General features: G+C 33.8%; 1 protein-coding gene across 3 annotated transcripts in view; it reads right to left on the reverse strand.

Annotated features, from left to right (window-relative positions):
• The window catches only part of TRDN (triadin), a 428350-nt gene that overhangs the window by 314017 nt on the left and 93104 nt on the right, over window positions 1-21229 (reverse strand). For 2 of the 3 annotated variants that reach the window (NM_001372516.1, XM_054556995.2), the window contains 1 exon segment: window positions 7086-7145. In NM_001372516.1, coding sequence (NP_001359445.1) covers window positions 7086-7145 — 60 coding nt within the window. 3 annotated transcript variants of the gene reach the window in all.

Below are 21229 nucleotides of genomic sequence, written 5' to 3' on the forward strand. Positions count from 1 at the left end.
TGTCACTTTTATCTCTTAGAACTGGGGCACCAACAAATGGATTTAAACCCATAAGAGACGGGATTAGCATGGACCTGAGGGGTTAATGCTGGGAAATCACTTAAGAAGAGACTGTCACAATTTAATTGAGAGATGATTGTGGAGAAGATAGCAGTTTGAGAAGAGAGAAAGTAGACTAAATTATAGTAAAGAGGAGCTAAGTAGGGTTGAGCTCTAGTGTTGAAAGAGACCAAGAGGTCTATGGCAGGGACAAGCTTTGGTGTTGAAAGAGAACAAGAAGTCTATGGCAGGAACTAAAATTCAAATGCCTTCATAGGTGAGGCAGGTAAATTAACATGTACCCCAGTGGTGAAAGAGGGAGTGGTGGAGACTGTCGTAAACAGAGGGTGCAGGCCCCACTTAAAGGCATCCAGTCGCTCATTATCTAAAACACTGGCTGGTCAAAAGAAACCACTGTGGGATATACTTGAACTCTAAGCCATGAGTTCAACAGACAGTGATTCTAACCCTGGCTACTCATTTGAATCATTAGGGCAGCTAGGCCCAAACCCTGGCATTACTTCTCAAACATTAATGGTCCCAGGATGGAGTATGCACATGGATATATATTTTTAAAAGCTATCCTGGTGATCTAAACTGCAGTCAGGGTTGAGTACCACCCCTGGCAACAATGGCTTCTAGATGTTTAGCATGAATAATTTGGGTGGACAGTGATGTCAGTTATTAGGACAAAGAATACAGACAGGAGAAGATGTTTTCTGCAATAGATGTTAATATGGGCTTGAATACATTAGATGAAAGAAGTCTGTTAGTTACCTGTGTAAAGTCAGGTGGGAATTTTATAAGAAGGCTCAGAGACTTTATATTCTATACCTTCAGCATTTTCAAATATCAAAATTAATTAACTACATGGGCTCCTAAATTAGTTGATAGCTTAAATAAAATGCTAAGGGATTATCCAATTAAGAAAATACTCAGGATATTCACGACATTCTTAAGATTTTATTTAAGATATGTGCACATTAAAGATGCATTTTTAATGAGGAATTTATATCTTAAGGGAATGATGGCACTACATTGGCCATACACAAACTGTGTCCTATTGTCAGTGTGACTAAGCTCTTCACATATAGTAAGAAAAGCAAAACAAAAACAAAACAAAAGTTTAATACCACCAAAAAACAAAAGAACTCATCTTGCTGCCTAAGGAAAAAGCAAAAATAGTAGTTATTCTGACTTGTTCTGATCTCTCAAATAATGAAATTTTGAAATTTCAGAAATTTTCATAAACCTGAGTTCCATAAGCATAGTAACTTTACATCTTACTTTTGCTATGCTGATATCTGAAGATATACAAAAGTCTTTGTGATAATGCTGCTATTTTTCTACCATGAACTGTAAACTTGGTAATATTTGCCATTTTGTGGTTTCTATCTTTAAATACTTTTATCTTTCTATTCACAAACATGAAAAATTGCTTAACATCAGTAACCATCAGAGAAACACAACTCACAACCACATTGAGATATCATCTTACATCATTCAGAATGGTTACTATTAAAAAGTCAAAAACAACAGATGTGATGGATGCATAAAATAGAGAACACTTCTACACTGTTAGTGGAGATGTAAATTCATTCGACCTCTATGGAAAACAGTATGGGGATATCTCAAAGAAGTAAAAATAAAACTACCATTTGACCCAGCAATGCCACTATGAGGTATCTGCTCAAAGGAAAAAAAATCATTATATAAAAAGACACCTGCCTCACATGTTCATCACAGCACTATTCGCAGTAGCAAAGTCATGCAACCAACTTAAGTGTCCATCGGTGGCTGATTGGGTAAAGAAAATGTGGTATATATACACCATGGAATACTATTCAGTCATAAAAAAGAATGGAATTATGTCCTCTGCAGCAACATGGATAGAGCGGGAGGCCATTATCCTAAGTGAACTAACTCAGAAATAGAAAATCAAATATTGCATGTTCTCACTTATAATTGGTACACATGGACATAAAGATGGAAATAACAGACACTAGGGATCTCAAAAAATGGGGAGATTGGAATGGGGACTGAGGCTTGAAAAATTACTTATTGAGTATTATGTTGAATATTTGGGTGATGGACGCACTAGAAGAGCTCAATCCCCATCATTATGCAACATACCCAAGTAACAAACATGCACATGTATCCCTCGAATCTAAAAGTTTTTTTTAAAAACTTGTATTTTTTTATGTAATTATCAGTCCCTCTAAACTCTGACTGACTGGTATACATGCTTGTCAAGACTTCTTTCTAAACGGGGCCTTTAAGTAATCCTTTGACTCCAGGATGCTGCTTAAGTAATTAGATCTGGTGATTTGAAGTTTATTTATTGAAAAGACAGTGGAATAGGCCAAATAATGGCCCTCTAAAGCATAACTATATCCTAGTCTCTGGAATCTGTGAATGTTACATATACATATGGACTTTGCAATGTGATTAAGTCAAGGATCTTGAGATGGTGAGATTATCTTGGATTATTCAGGTGGGCCCAGTTTGTGGTAATTTGTTACAGCAGCCACCGAAAACTAGTACACCTATGACAAGCCATCTGACATATCTACCAAGATAAATACTGCCACATCTCATTTCTCAGTTGTGTTAAGACTGAAAATAGTGGAAAGGAGATTTAAAGGTGCATACAGTCTATGCGTCTTTATATGGTGTCTACTATACAGGTAAGCTATTAGAATTAGGTAATAGAACTAGCTATTAGAATTAGGTAATAAGCTATTAGAATCAGGCTACATGGCACACAGACTGATGGGAAGAGAACAGAGATGGTATCTAGGAACTGATAGATATGTACAAATGCAAGCAGATCAGTGAGGTCAACCAGCAGGAAACAAGGTTCTAACCACAGGGTTTCAGAGACAAATTCTAGATCCTACGGCTATGAGCAAATTCTGATGCTACAGACTCAGCAGGCACCAAAGAACAAAAAGAAGAAAGAAAATTGGATATAGGATATACTGGAAAAGCCACATGTTCTTATGTTAGAGATAACAGGCAAAAATGTGGCTCTACAAATTACTAAACTTGACACAATGATTGAATCCAGGTAAACCTACGTATTCTTAAATGGAATTATATCTACCGTGTTAGATTATTCTATGAAGATTAAGTGCAATATTAGACATAAAAAATTACATATAGTATTTCATCCATAGTAGATAAACACTCATACAATATTAAATTTTTAAGAAGGGAAACACAAATATAGAACTGACAAGGCAGTGAAAGTAGTTTAGTGTTGTTACAGGAACTTGGGATGACACATCTTATATTTGTTCAGCCTATGATCAGACAGATATCAAATGATACTAAAGATAGAGAAAAAAAGGAATTCAGATAAGAAACCTGTAAGGGACTCTCACTTATCCAGTTAGAGGTGGTTAAGATGATTAATTAATTAACTGATAGTTACTGTTTAAAATTAGTCAATAATTATTTTAAGAATTTTATGTGTACATTTCATAATTATTTAATCCTTATGACAACTCTATCATCCCCATTTTACAGATGAGAAAATAAATGCAAAGAAAGATTAATTATCTTGCCCAAGGACACATAGCCAGAAGTTACCAAATTTGGATTCTAACCCAGATAATTTAATTAAAGACCTTTCTAAAAGTAGAAAAAGGTTATGGTAATATCGCCCTTTATGAAAATCACATACCATGCTCTTAGTTTATTTATTAATTAGAATATCTGAGTATTTACCACGGGTTAAGGAAATGTTCTTTAATAATCATGACTTAGACCTTTTATTTATGACAAATAACATTCTTTCTAATTCTTTGAAGTTAGTCTGTATATATCTTTTTATTTAAAACATCTGTGGGCAGAGTTATTTATGATTACAAAGCAAACTCAGACTGTTGACTGCTAGAGAAGACTGGTTAACATTTCTTACCATTCAACATGTGGACCTACATCTGACCATGGGTATCCATTGTTGGATATAGCTTTAAATATGATTGTATTCTGCAAGATCATTTTGACCTATAAAAACTTTAATTTAAAACCATCACCCTAATGTGAAATCAGCGTTCTTGGAGGTAACTTGTACTAGAGCACTCTGCTTGGTACTCACAACTACTCCGTTGTGGTTAAGTCATTCTGCCTGTTCCCCAGGGGCCATTTATATGAGTCACAATTTAGTTAATGATATTTGGTAACACAAAAAATGTTAAATTATGGTTGGAATTTTTTTCTAAGCAAATGTAATGTTCCACTATATTACTATATAAATTCAGTACAAGGTCACATACAGTATTCTGATTATATTTATAAAATAAAATAAATTTCTACCTCTTTGATGAGGTACTGTATGTGACCTTGTATTGGTCACATACAGTATTCTGATTATATTTATAAAATAAAATAAATTCCTACCTCTTTTATGGGAAAAAATCCAAGGTTAATTTAGTTCAAGGTAAACCTTAACTAACATGTCAGAGCTTGTGTCCTAAAACCATAATAAGTATTCATTGCCTAGTTATCATTTAAAAGGTATATTCTTTAGCTCCATAAACTGCTGCATTCTTCCCTGAGGAAAATATCAAACAAAATAAACAGAGGGACAAAGTAGAAATAAAAGTTAGCTTGATATGATAAAGTAAAATTATTTAATGTGGATGCCTATAAAAGTACCTAATTTCTTAAGAAAAAGAGTCAGAATTGAAACTCATTATTTGACACTATAAAATCAATTAGTTAACACATTAATATAGAATTGTTTTAGGAATATATATCCTGTGGGATTACATATTCTGTGTGATTTTTTTTTTTTGTATCCTACTTGATGGGTCAATTATATAGGTGTAGACTCCCAAGGCTCTCCCGATGAGTTCCATGCTTCTAAAACCTTTTAGAATATCATATTGTCCCTTGAAGGAGAAAAAAACTATAGAGAAATAGAATGTGATCTAGCTTCCACCATAACAAAAATCTTTTGTCATCCCACAAAACACACCAGCTTGAGCATAATGAATCTTTTTAGACTCAGATATTTATTGACTCATTTATAATCATCACAGACTACTACTACCTTTCAAATACTGTATCTTTTCTTCTAAGGGTTCGAAATGCTTTGATAATAACTTAAATTCCTAACTATTTAAGGGTTCAAAATGCTTTGATAATAACTTAAATTCCTAACTATCCATCACATACAACCATAACTGACATGGAACATGGCATACAGAAAACAGTATTTATCTACATACAAGAGCAGTTGTATAGCAAAACATTTATTTTCACTGAACTATTTGAGAATAAAGAGCAGGCATTAGTCTACCTCATTTACAGATAGGAAACTAAGCAATAAAGTGAAATCTTTTGTTCATATTCACACAGAAAAACTGTGGAAAACATAAGCTCTCTCTGATTTCCAGCTCAGTGTGGAGCAACTAAAGCTCTACTTTCACTTTCTTGAGAAATAGTTACTTTCACAAAACATATTTGGTCTACTCAAGAAATATATTCAGGTTAATAATCTCCAGCTCAGTCTTTGAGAAATTTATTTTAGACTTCAGCCAAATTCACTGTCTTAATTATGGAAGACTTGCTAGTTTAATAAACCCACTCTACAGCCCACTGCTCAGTCTTTGACATCAGAATTCTAATACAGCCAGGTCCAAAATGCAAATGGTGCCATCTGCATTACTACCTCCACTCCAGCAGCACTGTTATTAAATCAATAGCACAGTCTGCAAGAAAAAAAAACAGCAGGGACCCAAATGGTGTGGAACCAGTTGAGTTTCCGTTTAACCTTCAGCAGATAGAAACACAGAGCCAGTTCAGTCATGGTTCGCTTAGTCAATCCGTACTTAAGAGCTGCGTCCAACTTCTATGACCAAAGGAATTAAGAACCAAAAAAAGGAAAGAGAACAGTAAGGAGACATTAGTTTCCTAAGTACAAATATAAATAGGTTTCAACTGAGTGAGCTTCAGTGTTCTGATTGTTGAAGAATTGGCTGACCAATCTAGAATGAATTCAAACATTAGGATTAAAGACATAATATCTGTAGAATGATTTGAGCCCTTCACAAAAAGAAAGTACATGAAGTATATTTTAAAAACAACAGCAACAACATGGCATTGTATTAATATAAATTCACGTGCTACTATAATTTAATTGGTACTTTTATTATTTGAAAATTTGCTGTCTGCAACTGCGGTATTTACTACAGATAATTTTGCATTAGCTGGTTTATGACATAGTAAATACTGGATAAAATTCCATTTTTATCTCAGAAACGAATTATCTCATTTTCTGTCTTCATTATACAAATATAGTTATTATGAGATCTTTATTTTTGCCCTGGCTCTTTCAAAATCATGTGAAACTGACCATTGGGAAAGCCTGGGCATGCTTAGAAGAATATATTTTTTAATGTCTTGCTTCCTATTAGTTTCTTTAAAGTTTTATGACTATCTCTGTCACCCACAGAAAAGTTATGCTTATAAGATGAGCAAGACAATGCTGGCCTTTCTTAATTTGCTTCTGCTGCAAGATTGCCGTCACTGGATTCAGTTCAGTTGAAAGTGATATTAATCATCATGTTGTCACTGTCCATCTACCTCTTGAGGCTGTGCACGAGAGCCGGGCTTTCTTACATGACCTCTGCCATGAGGTCATATAATGTCTCTGCATTTCTACACCAAAGATTGTAAAGATATTGCATGACAGAAGGAATTCAGGTTAAAAAAAAATAAACTCTGACTTGTTACGGTAACTTCTTAAAAGAAAAAAAATTATTTCCTCAGTAAGTCAATATGTATTTGAGCTACTCTCTTAGTAATTGTAAATAATTTAAAAATTGTTACACATTTTGAAGTTACTTTGATTCCAACTATTAAATATTATTTATGTTATTTATACCTTTATAACTGAAATTAACTGAGGAGTAAATTTACTTATTTAATATCAAAAATGTTACAAAAAACACTAAACATGAAAATTTTTCTCCCATATGAATACACAAAAATGTATATCTAAATGAAGAATAAACATAAAATTAAATGTTTACCTTTGGTTTGTATTTTCCTTTCAGGTTTCTCTTGTTTTTCAGTCTTATCTTTGTGTATTTCTAAGAAAAAATAGAATTTATAATTTTAAAACTCTGAAAATGTATAAAATTTAAGCCATAGCTATGACCTAAACTTCATAAACCTACCACAAAGTTTAAATTATTATACAGTCACTAACAAGTTTATTGGAGTCTAAAAGAGTCTTTGTAACATATTGCTAAACAAATCACTTATTTATTGAAATAAGGGAAAAATTGGAGTTATCTCAAAATTAGAGTTATTTGGAAAAGCTTAAACATTTAATAGACAGAGCTATGTTGTCACCATTTTCAGTGCTAAAACTGGTCACAAACTATAATTATTTTTATTTCAATTACTCTCAATACAAATTAAGAATCCTTAATAAGAATGTCATTTAGATTTAGGAAGATTGAGTTTTTACATATTAAATTAAGAATTTGTGAAATGAACTGTAACAACTATCTAATAGGAAATATATCTCAGAAGTATTGACTCTAAGCTATGTTTATAATCAGCATTTGGCATTACATTTAACCAATAATTATTGCAAGCAGATATGACACATTTCATAGAATAAGTTAGTTGTACGTTTTTTTCTAAACATCAGGTTTTAGCAAATATATTCAATTTTCTGCCAGCTTCAGTATACATACATTGCCAAGGCTAAGAAAATGGAGTTAATTCTGAATTTACAGTTAATTTGGATAGAAGTAAATTTGAGATTAGAGTTTACAAATATGATTACTATCTTTGAAAAGTGACTTAATCTTCAATATCATGTTTTTTCTTAGAAAAATGCTAATGAGGTTTACTTATTTATTTATCACAACTTTATTCCACAGATGGTCTGAGATGGTGTTAATTACCGTACACATTTTAAATTCTCCATTTGTAAATTTGCATTTGCATTTTTGTGATTTTTCCAAAAGTCTACTAAATTAAGATCAACCATAGAAACACCCTAAATATCTTCAGAAAAGACAGCTACAAGCTTTCATTCACCTGTTAAGGAGGTAACCACCACTGTGAAGGTTTTCTTCCTAATTTTCCTCATTAATCAGTTATCTTACTATTTACAGGGTCACTAATCACTCTTATCTCAACTCTGACTTTGCATATGGTGATGGAGATAGGTGAACAGGTAAGGCACTCATTCTTGTCTCTGAAAACAATTCTCCAAAATGTAAGGAAATATCTCCAAATGATATAGGAAATGCCCATCTTCCTGTCTCTCTCACCATTTTGTTTATTTCTTCTCTAGTCTCCAAATTTTACTCTACAGCAGGGTTTCTTACATTAGCACTATTGACATTTTGAATTGGGTGAAGCATTATTTTGGGGAGGGGCTATTTTGTGCATTTTAGGATATTCAGCAGCATTCCTAGCCTCTACCTTTTAGATGCCAGTAGCCCCCATATCCACCTTTGCCAAATGTCTCCTACAGGGCAAAATGAATCCTAGTTGAGAGCCACTGCTCTAAACTTACATGATAACCAGAGTAATCACTATCACTGTCTAGACCTATACTATCCAATGCAGTAGCCACTAGATATTTGTGCATATTAAGGACATGATATATGGTTAATCCAAATTGAGATGTGCTGTAAGTATAAAATATACACTAGATTACGAAAACTTAGAATAAAATATAAGTAAAATATTTCATTAATAATTTTTATATGAATTACATTTTGAAATGATATTTTGGTCATATTGGGTGTGATGGTTTTATTAATGGCTCAGTTTGGCTAGGCTATTATCCCAAGTTATTTTATTGAATACTATCCTAGAGTTGCTCACAGGTATATTGCAGATGTAATTAAAATCACTAATTAGTTGACTTTAAGTAAGACGATTTTGCAGATTTTGTATAATTTGGATGGGCTTCTCTGATTTCTTTGGAAAGCCTTAAAAACAGGCCTGAGATTGCCCAGGGCAAAAGGAGAAATTCTGCCTGTGAATGACAACTTTGGTTGGCAGCTTCCAGGCTCAACTTGCCTGTGAATCTCCCTTCCTCACTTCCTGTCATATGGGTTCAAAAATGCGTAGCCAGTTACCACAATCGCATAAGCCAATTCCTTGTAATAATTTTTTAAAAGTATAAAAGTACCTCCATAATCTACTGGTTCTACTTCTCTGTTTAATCCTGACTGATACATTGAATTAAATAAGATATATTATTAAAATTAGTTTTATATTTTTCTTTTTACTATTTTAAATGTGGCTACTAGAAAATTTTAAATTACATATGTGGCTGCTATTATATTATTACTAGACAGGTCTAATGCAGGTCTAATCCCAGGGGGAGCAAAGGACCTTTATAAAACTTTAGGTCATCCACAGAGGCAGATTGATTTCAAATGAACTGAAAAAACAAACTTGATATTCTCTCCTGTCAATACTGTTTCGCTTGCTCCCTCCTCTCCAAGCCAACAGATTCTATGAAGAAGATTGGTGATTTGTTTAATTCAGGTCCATAAAGCAAGTAAAATATCAAAGATTTAGATGGTCTTTGGATATACTAAGGGAGTTGCCTTTAAGAGATCATTCCTTACTCCCAGTAGGTATTAATTGGAATATAGAGATGGCATGAAATTTTTAAAATTGAAAAATTGCATGGAATGCTACATTCACCATGTAATGGGGAGGCCTTAAAATTGTCATTTAGAATAATATTTTTTTAGAGGTAGGGGTGTGTGCATATGTGTGTGTATATACATGTGTGTCTTCCACAGACACCAGCTGACCATTCAAAAGAATAAAGAAGGGATTCTGGAGCTCACACGGGAGAATAAGATGTGAGTTAGACTCTTCCATAGAATCCAGTGCTGAAGGCCATCTTGCCTGAAAAAATCCTGTCAGAGCCTCCTAGCCTAACTTAGATTTTGGAGAAAAGACTGGACAGAGCAGTGGTGGTTTTGGGGACTAGAAAGACAGTCCTTGTTGATCATAGTAGGGTTTCCTGCAAGGTAGGTGTAAGTTGGCACATCAGAAAACAGATGAAAGAAGTACTAGCAGGAGCTACCTTGCTCCTCTTAGCTCTTGTGTACTCAGCCATATCCTGACAAAGGGAATGAGTGCTAGGTAGTAGCAGTAACTGAAATGAGCAAGGGACCATCCTGAAAAAAAAAAAAAAAAAAGACAAATCTCAAAGACTAGGGTCAAGACCACCACTCAGGAGAAGGGAAAGGCTGGGATAAATGTATTATCTCCCTTTCCCAAATACATGAAAGGGAGGTAACTCTAAAGTGAAAGGTAAGTACTTGCATGTTGGATATGCTTCACAATAAGTTTTACTTAAGCAAAAATAAAAATAAATAAAGGAAAATTAGACTGAAAAAAATGGCAATTTATTTCAGAGCAGTTATTTTTTACTCTATGGTAAGCAGAGTAGATGCAACCCAGTTCTACAACTTAGATCAATCTCATAGGGAAAGCCTCATTTTTTATTTTCCTGATTCTGCACTTCAGCCTTAGAACAAACTAAGACAACCTCACTGCTGTGGGCAGATGCAGGCAGTTGTCTTGTAAGCAGAGGTCAACCATTTTTAAAAAGATACACATACAGTAAAGTCTCTAGAGCTCACAATAAAATATACAAACTTCCATAGGCAGATTTTTGTTTTACAGGTACATTATCAACTATTTTTAGCTGAAATATTAATATTTCTACAGAGGCAAGCATAGAAAAACACAGCAGAACTAGTAAAGACATACACACACCTACATTTCTTTGCTCAGGAAGACAAAAAATTATTTCTGATGATTCAGACTTAAGGAGAAATTAAATGTTTCTTTGCATGTTTTATTGCAACTTTGCATTCTCTTTGGGGACTGGATTCCATCATTGGTGTCACTGACTGTGGATATCTGATGTCAGAATACAGTAAAGCCTCCACATGGCGTGCCAGTTTGTCTCCTTACACTTTAGCCAGGAAATGATGGCCATTCAAGCTCCTGTCCAATTCAGTAACATGTTACTAATTTAGACTTTGGAAAGATATTTTTCTCACAGGGAGGCAATGCCTGATTGGTTACCTTCAACTGCTCTTTCCAGCTAAGGCTATATTTGTATAAATTGCAAAATCAAATTTAAAAGATTCGAGTCATTAAAGGTGGACATTTATTGTCCAACAATCTTCAAATAAAATTAAGTTTTCTATATTATGTTAATATAGAAATAGCTTCTGGTTATTTAATAATTTGCAAAGATAGGTGAATGTCTCCACTTAATATAACATGAAATAATGTATAATAGCATAAAATTTTACTTAAATATCATGACACTTTTTGAGGACCAGTTCACTTAAACCTGAACCAAACCTGGATACAAGAGACTTAGAAGAAAGGCAAGGCAGTCATTATTCACCTCCACATATATGTCCTTTGCAATTAGGTGGATGTCCAATGTCTCTGAAAAGGTGTTAAGTCTCAGCACCAGATGCTAGTTGGAATCATAAGCCATATTTGTAACCGGTAAATCTTAAAAATTGTTTTGTGTCTTAGAAAGCACAGAGGTCAAAGTATCTTAATCCAGCTGTGAGTCTGCCCATAAATTCTTAAAGGTTATGAGTTTCTATTTGAATTTTGAGAAGGGAAGAAGGGAAAAAGACATGGAAAAAAAGTTACAATTATCTTAATGTGTTGGGAGGCAACCAAGGGAAATCCCTTTGTTCTACTGAGTCACTGGTAGCTTTGCCTAATAAGAAAGAATTAGCACTCCACTAAAGTTGCCGGTGTCAGTAATGGTTTCAAGGGCACTGAAGGATTTAAGAGAAGGGCAAATTAATTTCAAAGAACGTAGGAAGTGTATTTCTACTTCTTTTACTACTCCTGACTTTCCCCTAACACTTTTCTGGTGGCTGGTAGGGAGGTAGGAGTGAAGATAAGGGAGGAAAAAGTAGTATCTCCTCTTAGATCCTTATCGCTATTCATCTCTCACTCCAAGACTAAAAGCTTTTGAAATCCAAAGAAAACATTATCATACTAGGCTTTAAATGCATTTACAACTTTCTTTCATTAAGGAACTCAGAGAATTTAAACTCTGACTTTCATGGTTTATCATTCAATGGCGATAGCAATGAAATATATCTTCCTCACACAGACTGTTTTTCTAAAGTACAATGCCAAACAGAGGAGGAGTTATAATAATTTATTATGGTGTTGAGAATAAATAAAAACTAGTCATATTTTTAGATTATTCTTTATTTCAGGATTCCAATGATCTGTAAAGAATTATTTTAATTATTTAAATAATCATCATATGAAAGATGTTATAAATCTGTAGTATACTAATATAATTAAAATATCATGCATTTTGATAAGAAAATGTAGACATAGATAAAACTATTAAAAGATCTATACAAAAATATGTGCATCTCTGACATCCATTAAAATACAGCTTAATGTTGAAGAAAATTAACACTGGAGTCAATCTGCTCAATTCAAATCTGATTTCCATATTTACTAGCTGTGTGAACTTCGTTTCCTGATCCATAAAATAAGATTAACAGTAGTATCTACCAGATAGGATTATATGCGGATTAAAATATGTTAAAATGTAAAACATTTAGAGCATCGTTTGTGTCAAGTAAGCATCATGTGAATGCCAGCTATTATTATTACTTGTCTCTCTTTCTCACTAAATAACTAAATTTGATGAGGGCAAGAATTATGTCTATTTTGTTCCACATTAAATTTTCAATGCCTAACATGATGACTGGAATATATTAGCCACTTGAGAAATGCATACTACTTGAAAAAATATTCAACCATGATTATGAGTTATCAATTCTTGCATATTTTAGAAGGTGGTGATGGATCATATTTTACTTGTTTTTTATGATACAACTTTCAAAATACTATTTAACTACTAAAATGATTATACTTGAAAATTTGAAAAAATATTTCATTTCTAAATATTTTAAATTTCTATTAGAAATACACGGGAAAGTTGCAAGATTTTACTACTTATGGAAATAAGATAGGCCAAAGGTACTTATAAACTGCAACAATTGGCCAGGTGCAGTATCTCACACCTGTAATTCCAGCAATTTGGAAAGCTGAGTTGGGCAGATTGCTTGAATCCAGGAATTCAAGACCAACCTGGGCAACATGGTGAAACCCCATCTCTACAATAAATAAATAAATAAATAAATAAATAAAATAAAAATGAGCTGGGTGTGGTGGTGCACAACTGTAGTCCAGCTACTTGGGAGGCTGAGACAGGAGGATCCCTTGAGCCCAGGAGGTTGAGGCTGCACTGAGCCATGATGGTGACATTGCATTTCCGCCTGGGCAACAGAGTAAGACCCTGTCTCAAAATAAATAGAAAAATAAAAGGGAAAACAGAAAAACAACTGCAACAATTGAAAGTTTTTTATATTTCAGAAATTTTTTTCATGTACTGTTTTTTCTAGAGCACTGAAAAGCTAAATTGTAATTATATTAAGGACATTAAGCATGTTGTTAACATTGCTTTATTTCAAAATTTATAGATGCTCATAAAAAAACTAGATAAACTATAAGTAAGTATATTATGCCTATAATAAAATGTTAATAAAATATAACTATTTCAATAGAAAAAAATTGAGAGCCAGATTTAATGTGTTGGGAGGAAGGAACTTAAAATTTCTATTCCCTTTGTTCTGCAGATTTAATATTATTACATTTATCTAGCATTTCTTATTAATGATTATGGTATTTCAGTGATAATCTACATTCTATTTTGTCTTATAACACTTGTCTCTATATTTATGGTATTCTATATGCAGAAATTACAAAGTTTAGCCCTTTACTAAATATATTTATGCTGGACATTTGAGAGGATAAGGATAGATTTTAATGATCCTCCTGGTAGTCCAAGTTAGAGTTTTCAAGTATAATGGAGAATTTTCTGGTTCTCATGACGTGTGCTGAATGTCCCATAGGAACATACAATTACTCAAAGGGTGTAATCTCTAAAACTTCACCAAACTCCAAGTGAAGATTCACTTCATTAGTTTTTCTTCCTCCTCATGAGGCCGTTTAATTCTGTCAAAATGTTTACATAAGGTCTATGTCTACCACAGTGCCAATGGTAATCATCAGGCCAATACATTTTCCCCAGACTCTCTGAGCTCAACTTCCATATGTAACTGGGAAGAGAGGCCACAGGTATTCAAAATGAGAAGGCTGGTAGTAGCAACAACCAATGGAACCAAAATTAGTGAAAATAGATTGTGTCAGTGAGTCCTGTGAACGAGCTGATTTTGTAGTGACGTATTTCTAAATTATTTTGTTATATTACATGTGTTTTGCTCATGATAGTTTTTATCTACTTACAATCATACCAAAGCTTGCTGTTGAGTAGACAGTTTGTAATTTTGTCTAAGACTTACATGGCCAGTTTAAAGCATGCAATTTTTCTCTATTAATATGGCAAACGGTTAATAAATTCAAAATGTTATCGATTGAAGATTTTCAAATGACAGATTCAAGAAGTTAAAAGAATAATCTCTGTCACCAAGGCAATCATCCTGATTCTTTCAAGATGACAATTCTGTTTATTAAATTATTATAAGGGTTGTGTATTTCAAAGAATGCCTCTTATTATGTTTTCTCTAGATACCTCACAAGCACCAGATAAAATAAAATGCCTTCTTACATTATTTCCCATTTTAATATTAAAAAAATCAAATTATTTATTCACTTAAACAGAATCTTTATAAGAATCTGCCAATTGTTATTAGAGCACAAAAGATTAATTGTAACAGATGAACAAGCAAATCTTGTTATCTACTTATTGGTTAATTAAATAATGCCAAACACAGCTATTTGCTGAATTATTAATACTTTAGATAAATATTCCAGATTATCTGTAGATATCTGTACATTCTTTGATTTTCTAATACTTTTTATGTTTGATTGGTAAACAAATATTTCTGGGGAAAGTGTACTACTCACCATTAATGAAGACTATAAAAAGGAATATTCTCTCCCCTTGAAGCACCTAGTATGTGTATGACTTAATGGGCAACCACCCCAGATACAGTGATAAGAAGATATTAAGAACAGTTTCTTTCAGAGATGTTGAAGCCCATAAATGTAGATTATTTTGGATCTTTATTTTATCATGTTTGATTACTTGGTAAGATAAGCTGAACTTTTTCCAGAAAAAATAATAGATTCAACACTGTATACTAATGATTCTTAAAAATTTTCAAAATAAATATACTAAGATGATAGATATCTACCTAATCTCATTTTTGCCATTAAATTTGTTATCTCAGGTTAATTCATTTTTTCTCTTCGAATTTTATTTTCTCCATCTATAAATGAGATATCATTTCCCATGTGTACATAAACCAGACAGAGGTAGAAATGACTGCAAATAATACCTTTTATAGATCATCAATGGTGAAGTTTGCAGATTTGGAGATTTGAGTAAGATTTTGGCCGTGTTAGCATGTTTCATATTTGATGATGTGCTAGATAAGACCGATGTGTCTGTACATCAGAATTATCTGGGGAGATTTTAAAACATATTCCTGAACTACAACTCAAATGTTATTAATTTGTCTCTCATGGCAAGGAAATTTTTAGAGATCTACAATTTAAATAAACTCTCAGGTAATTTCAGAACCACAGTCCAAAGTGAAACTACTGTCTTGATCAATGTTTCTCAAATTTTAATGTGCATAAGAGTCATTGGGGATCTTAAAAGGCAGATTTTAATTCAATATGTCTAGATGGAGCCTAGATTCTGCATTTCTAAATAGGTCCCATATGATGCTAACATTGCTGGTCCATGGGCCATGCTTTGAATTTCAAAGCTCTAGTCCAGATGAAACTCTTGATAAAATTATCAATGTATGGCATCACAATTTAATCACAGAATTGTAAAATATCATAGCTAGAAAAGACCTGGACATCAGTAAATTCGGCAGTTTTGTTTTACAGGTGTGAGAACTGAGAGCCACTGAAGTCACTTGACCATAGCTGGTTAACAGCAGAAAGGGAAACAATACCAATACCTCCTTATTGCATTCATTAAGCTTATCTGTCATGTTTAAAATTTTGATATGTTCAGATGATGAGCATCAACTATCAATAGTTATTCCAATGGCTTAGGTCAATGCGACAGTGATATATATATTAACTTAGTTTGCACCCTATCATTCATGTTTTGGGATTTTGTTAACAGTAGATTTATATACACTAGTCATTGTGTGTAAACAAATTATGTAGTTATTCACTTGTCCTCGACTGTCTAACTCACTGGCCTCAGGATGCATAAAATACCCTATTTATAGCATTACTCTTTTGGGTTGCAATGGCTCTCACTCTGATTGTTAGTTAGAATAACGTGGAGATTCTAAAATTCAACTATTTAAGGCTTGACCCCTAGAGATTGTTATTTAGCAAATCGGAGATAGGAGGTAATCTGGAATTCTGAATTAGAAACAAAAATTAGATGATCTAGACATCTGTGGCTTTCCTGCTAGAATCCATTATTCCTGATAATATTCCTCTTAATTTTGGGAACCACTTTTTTCCCCATGCTAACCCACCCTTCAGTTCCAAGGGCGGGGGCCCATTTCATAGGCCTTGATAAAGTGCAATTTCATCTCTCTGTGCAACTGATTGGCTCCAACAAGGATATGCTACTAAATCCAGATTAATGGGAGTGAACAAAATGCTTGCACAGAGACATTGGGGAAAGAGAACAGGCTCTTCTACTGAGCTGCTAAGGTAAAATAATTTTGGCCTCAACTTTCTGGTCCCCATAATAGCCGCTAGGAGAGAAAAGCCTGCCTGAGACTGAAACAAATGAAACAGAGGAAGGAAAGCAGGTTCCAGAAGTGAAGAAAGGATTTACTAATAACATGATTTAAAAAAAAAAACAACTATATCAAGTCATTTCGGAAGCCAACTCTATTTATGCCTTTTAATCACTTGAACAGAAAAAGCGTTTTTTTTGGTTTGTTTGTTTGTTTGTTTGAGACAGAGTCTTGCTCTGTCACCGAGGCTGTAGTGCAGTGGCGCCATCTCGGCTCACTGCAAGCTCCGCCTCCCGGGTTCACGCCATTCTCCTGCCTCACCCTCCCGAGTAGCTGGGACTAGAGGCGCCCGCCACCACGCCCGGCTAATTTTTTGTATTTTTAGTAAAGACGGGGTTTCACCTTGTTAGCCAGGATGGCCTCCATCTCCTGACCTCGTGATCCGCCCGCCTCCGCCTGCCAAAGTGCTGGGATTACAGGCGTGAGCCACCGCCAGTGTGAACTGGATTTTGGTCTCTCATGAGCAAAAGAGTTCTAATTAAGACATCACTTGAATCGGACACACAGAGTTGAAAACCATTGGTAAGGCTGCTGTTATGCTTTTTTGTTGTTGTTGTTGTTTATTTTATTTTTCAACAGACCCTTTCTAAATGAAAATCTATAATTTAAAATAGGTAAAACTTTAAGCCATCTGCATTCAACTAGCACATTAGTTTCTCTTGAATTTGAAACAAGAATCATACAGAACTGCAGAGAGAAGACTCTGAAATACATTAGACCTAACAGCTTCCCCCTCACAACCTTTTCTCTATTACTCGTCTTAGGTACAGGTAGAAATATAACACCAATGAAATTATTCTTGCTCCAAGAAGAACTACATAAAATGGTTGGGCCTGAGTTGAGTTGCCTCAGAGACTCTTTTAATTCCTTCTGATGTTGGCACCAAAACCTGATCTCTTGCTTTCCTTGGCCTGTTAATTCAGGCTCTGGTTTGACCCACCATTACTTGTTTCATCCTGGGTCAGTTTGTGTCCCTTGACAGAGATGAGCTCTTTTAGTAGCCCGAAGTACTACAGTTGCCTGAGTCAGTGGGCTCAGAGTTTACTTCTTAGCAACTACCTGGAGAAGTGACTGGATCCTAAATCTCCTTTTACCTCGCCCTCCTCAGCCTTTTTCATTTTGAGCCAACCTCCACACCTACTTGTCTATTCTCTCTGGGCTTTGTCCCCCTCTTACCCCGATCACAGGTCTGATCCATGCTTGGGAAAGATAGGCAGAAAATAAAACTCTAAGCTCCTCATGCAGCCTGAGAGCGATATGCAATGGTGCAGTTATGGAGATGAGTTTTGATCTAGATTTATTTAGAGGAGACATCCAAAGATAAATGTATACTTAACAATGTTACTAGGGCTACCTAGTAACCAATATTCTGAGGCTATGAATTTTAACAAGTTTAGTCATCTTTCCATTCTCCTTCCTTTTTTCATACACCGTATTTTTCAGACACTTAATGTTCAGCCTGGTGTAAACCACTGAAGCTGCCAGCAAAGATGGATGCAATGAAAGCTCTGACACACATATACGTCTAACCATCTTACTCCCGATGACGCGATACAACCTTCTGAATGGCCTAATCCTAAAGTCTTGAATATTTATGATGCTTAAATTTTCTGGCTCTTTCTCATTCACTCAGACTGCAAGAGCTATTGTGGATTGTAATAAAGTAAGAAAAATACACAATGAAAGAACTGAGTTAAAATTTACCAGGCAGCTCTTTTCAACTTGCAGAGCTTTAGGGAAATTTAAGCATGCGACTATAGGGGGAATTGTAATTTGTTTTGCCGTAAGTGAGGAATCTCTTCCTCTGCCATTGACATGCATCAAGTACAATCTCATAGAACATCATCCTCTTTATTGGGTCCAGCTTATCCTTAAGGACAATTTCTTATTTCAAAGAGCAAGTAGTTAGCAAGAAAGGAAATTAAACATAATGTAGATTGGCTTCTGGTGCTTTCCTCTAAGGCAAGAGATAAACCTATAGCCCATAAGGCCACCATGCTCCTAAAATTGAAGATCAGTTTCTCCTGTCCAAAAAGCTAAATGTGCATAACTCTGAATGACTACAATTATTCTTTCTTAACTTTAAAGCTAGATGTCAGGAAAAGACATTACAAAACCCAATTCCTTGTTAGGAGCCTATTATTATCTTCTAAAATTACATATTCCAAAGGATGTAAATGCTGTAATGATTATTCTTATATACAGATATATTACAGATGGAAGTTTAAGTAAGAATAAACTGTAAAAAGGAGATAGAGCTAGGTGTATCTGTTAAGTTGCACTTAAAAGTGTTAATACCAGTATTTTATTAGTAAAATAAACTGGTAATAAACCAGTATTTTATTTTTGAACAAAGAGAAAAACACTAAGATACCTATGCTGAAAAAACATATTTTTTTAACTTTGCTCTAAGACTTTTGGATTTTCGCTCTCTCTCTTTCTCTCCCTCCCTTTTTCTTTCTCTCTGAGTGTGTGCATGTTTGCGTGTGTGTTTGTGTGTATGTGTGTGTGTGTCTGTCTGTCACTGAGTCTGGCCCTGGTTTTAACTTTAACTTTGGGTCTTTATGAATAATTAAGGGAATTAAAATTAATTTATATTTCTAAAAAATAGAGTGTATCCATTTATAATATCATTACTATTATTCATATTTTCCTATGCTTTCAGTTCAATTTATTAATGATAACATCATATAAAGATTTATCCTCCTCTTTATCAAATATACAATGCCCTAACTATTCTATCTTATTTACTGCCTTATTTGATCATGTGTTCATTAAATTTTTAACTGTGGTATTTGCAGGACATTTTACTAAGTAAGGTGATCTTTTACACCTTTGCAATTACGTAAGCTATAAAATAACATGTTGCATTGATCCTGATGCTAGCAATACCACCTCCAAACTCCATTACAGTCATTTATTATTTTATTTAATAAATGTTCATCATTAGTCTTTGGGAATGTGGTAAGCAAATAGTACATGTCTCTTCCAGCAGCTCATTGCTTGGCTCATAGAAAACACTTGAAAAAGATTAATTGAAAAATACATTTGTTGATTGAGTTTAATCCCAGAAGGCATAAAACATGTCTGAATTCTGTATTAGTGATTAGCTAAGGATATACATTGTACTGTCATGAATCTTAGACCTCTGTGCTTTGCTCTTACTCAGAAACCTAGGAGTTACCCAGAAAGCAAAATGTTTATTTTCTATTACAATCATGTTCAATTTTTTTCCCTTTTACATTTTTTAGAAATTTTGCAAAACTCTGCATCCCTTCCTACAAGTTCTAAAATTTTCATCATAAGTTGAAGGATTACAAGTGATATAATTTATAGATTATTGTGAATGTTGACATTTAAAAATAAAGTTGCCATATCCCTTTTAAAAACTGAGTTGATGGACTCCAAACACTATAATATTTTTAGATGTCATTATCAACTTAAAATATTTATCAAAAACTTATTTCTTAACATTTGGAAGGTTTTCATCTTTCTCTTTTCTCTTTGAATTCATATTTTCATTCCACCTCTCTCACAAAAATTTTACTCAAGAACTACACTATGATTCTCTAAGGAAAAAAGTGTACATATTGAAAATTTAAAATTTCCTTCATATTCTGTGATTTCACATCCTGTAATATATTAACCTTTAGACTATAAGAATCTAAGAATCTAAAGGTTAATATATTGCAAATCTTCATAAGTTATTATTAAACCTGCAAAGTGAATTTTTTTTAGAATGCCATCTAGTGAATGGAGCTTTAAAAGTAGTTCACTTATCTGTGGATTAATGTATTTTACAGTTAGAATGAGACAGCGTTCATCAGTAAATCTAACCCTATATTTTACTTTTAAAGATACAAGTATTGAGAAGACTTATGCACATCTGTACACACATACACACACGCACACACACACATAATCTTATTAGGGCAACGTTACTTAATTTTTTTGTCTCCTTCCAAGTAATGTTGAATACCACAAAGAACCAACAACAAATTTATTTATATTTGAAGTGGAAATAGTACAGTTATAAACCAGGCATGCTCTCAAGCAGATCAATTTTAGGAAAACATTCAAATGACATTCAATTCCTTTAAATCTCTCTGCACTTTTATACCCCTTAGAAAGTGAGGTGCTAACAGATCCATGATGTATACCGTGGTGTGAAAAATATTGCTTAAAAGCACACTTCCAGATGTGCAAAGTATACCACTATACACAACAAATAAGTTTTTCAGAAAATGTGATTTATTATAGTATTTGGTTTTCATAGTTATAATTTTTAGACAACTATGTAA

The sequence above is a fragment of the Pongo abelii genome, chromosome 5 (assembly GCF_028885655.2).
Source record: "Pongo abelii isolate AG06213 chromosome 5, NHGRI_mPonAbe1-v2.0_pri, whole genome shotgun sequence".
Lineage (NCBI taxonomy): Eukaryota > Metazoa > Chordata > Mammalia > Primates > Hominidae > Pongo > Pongo abelii.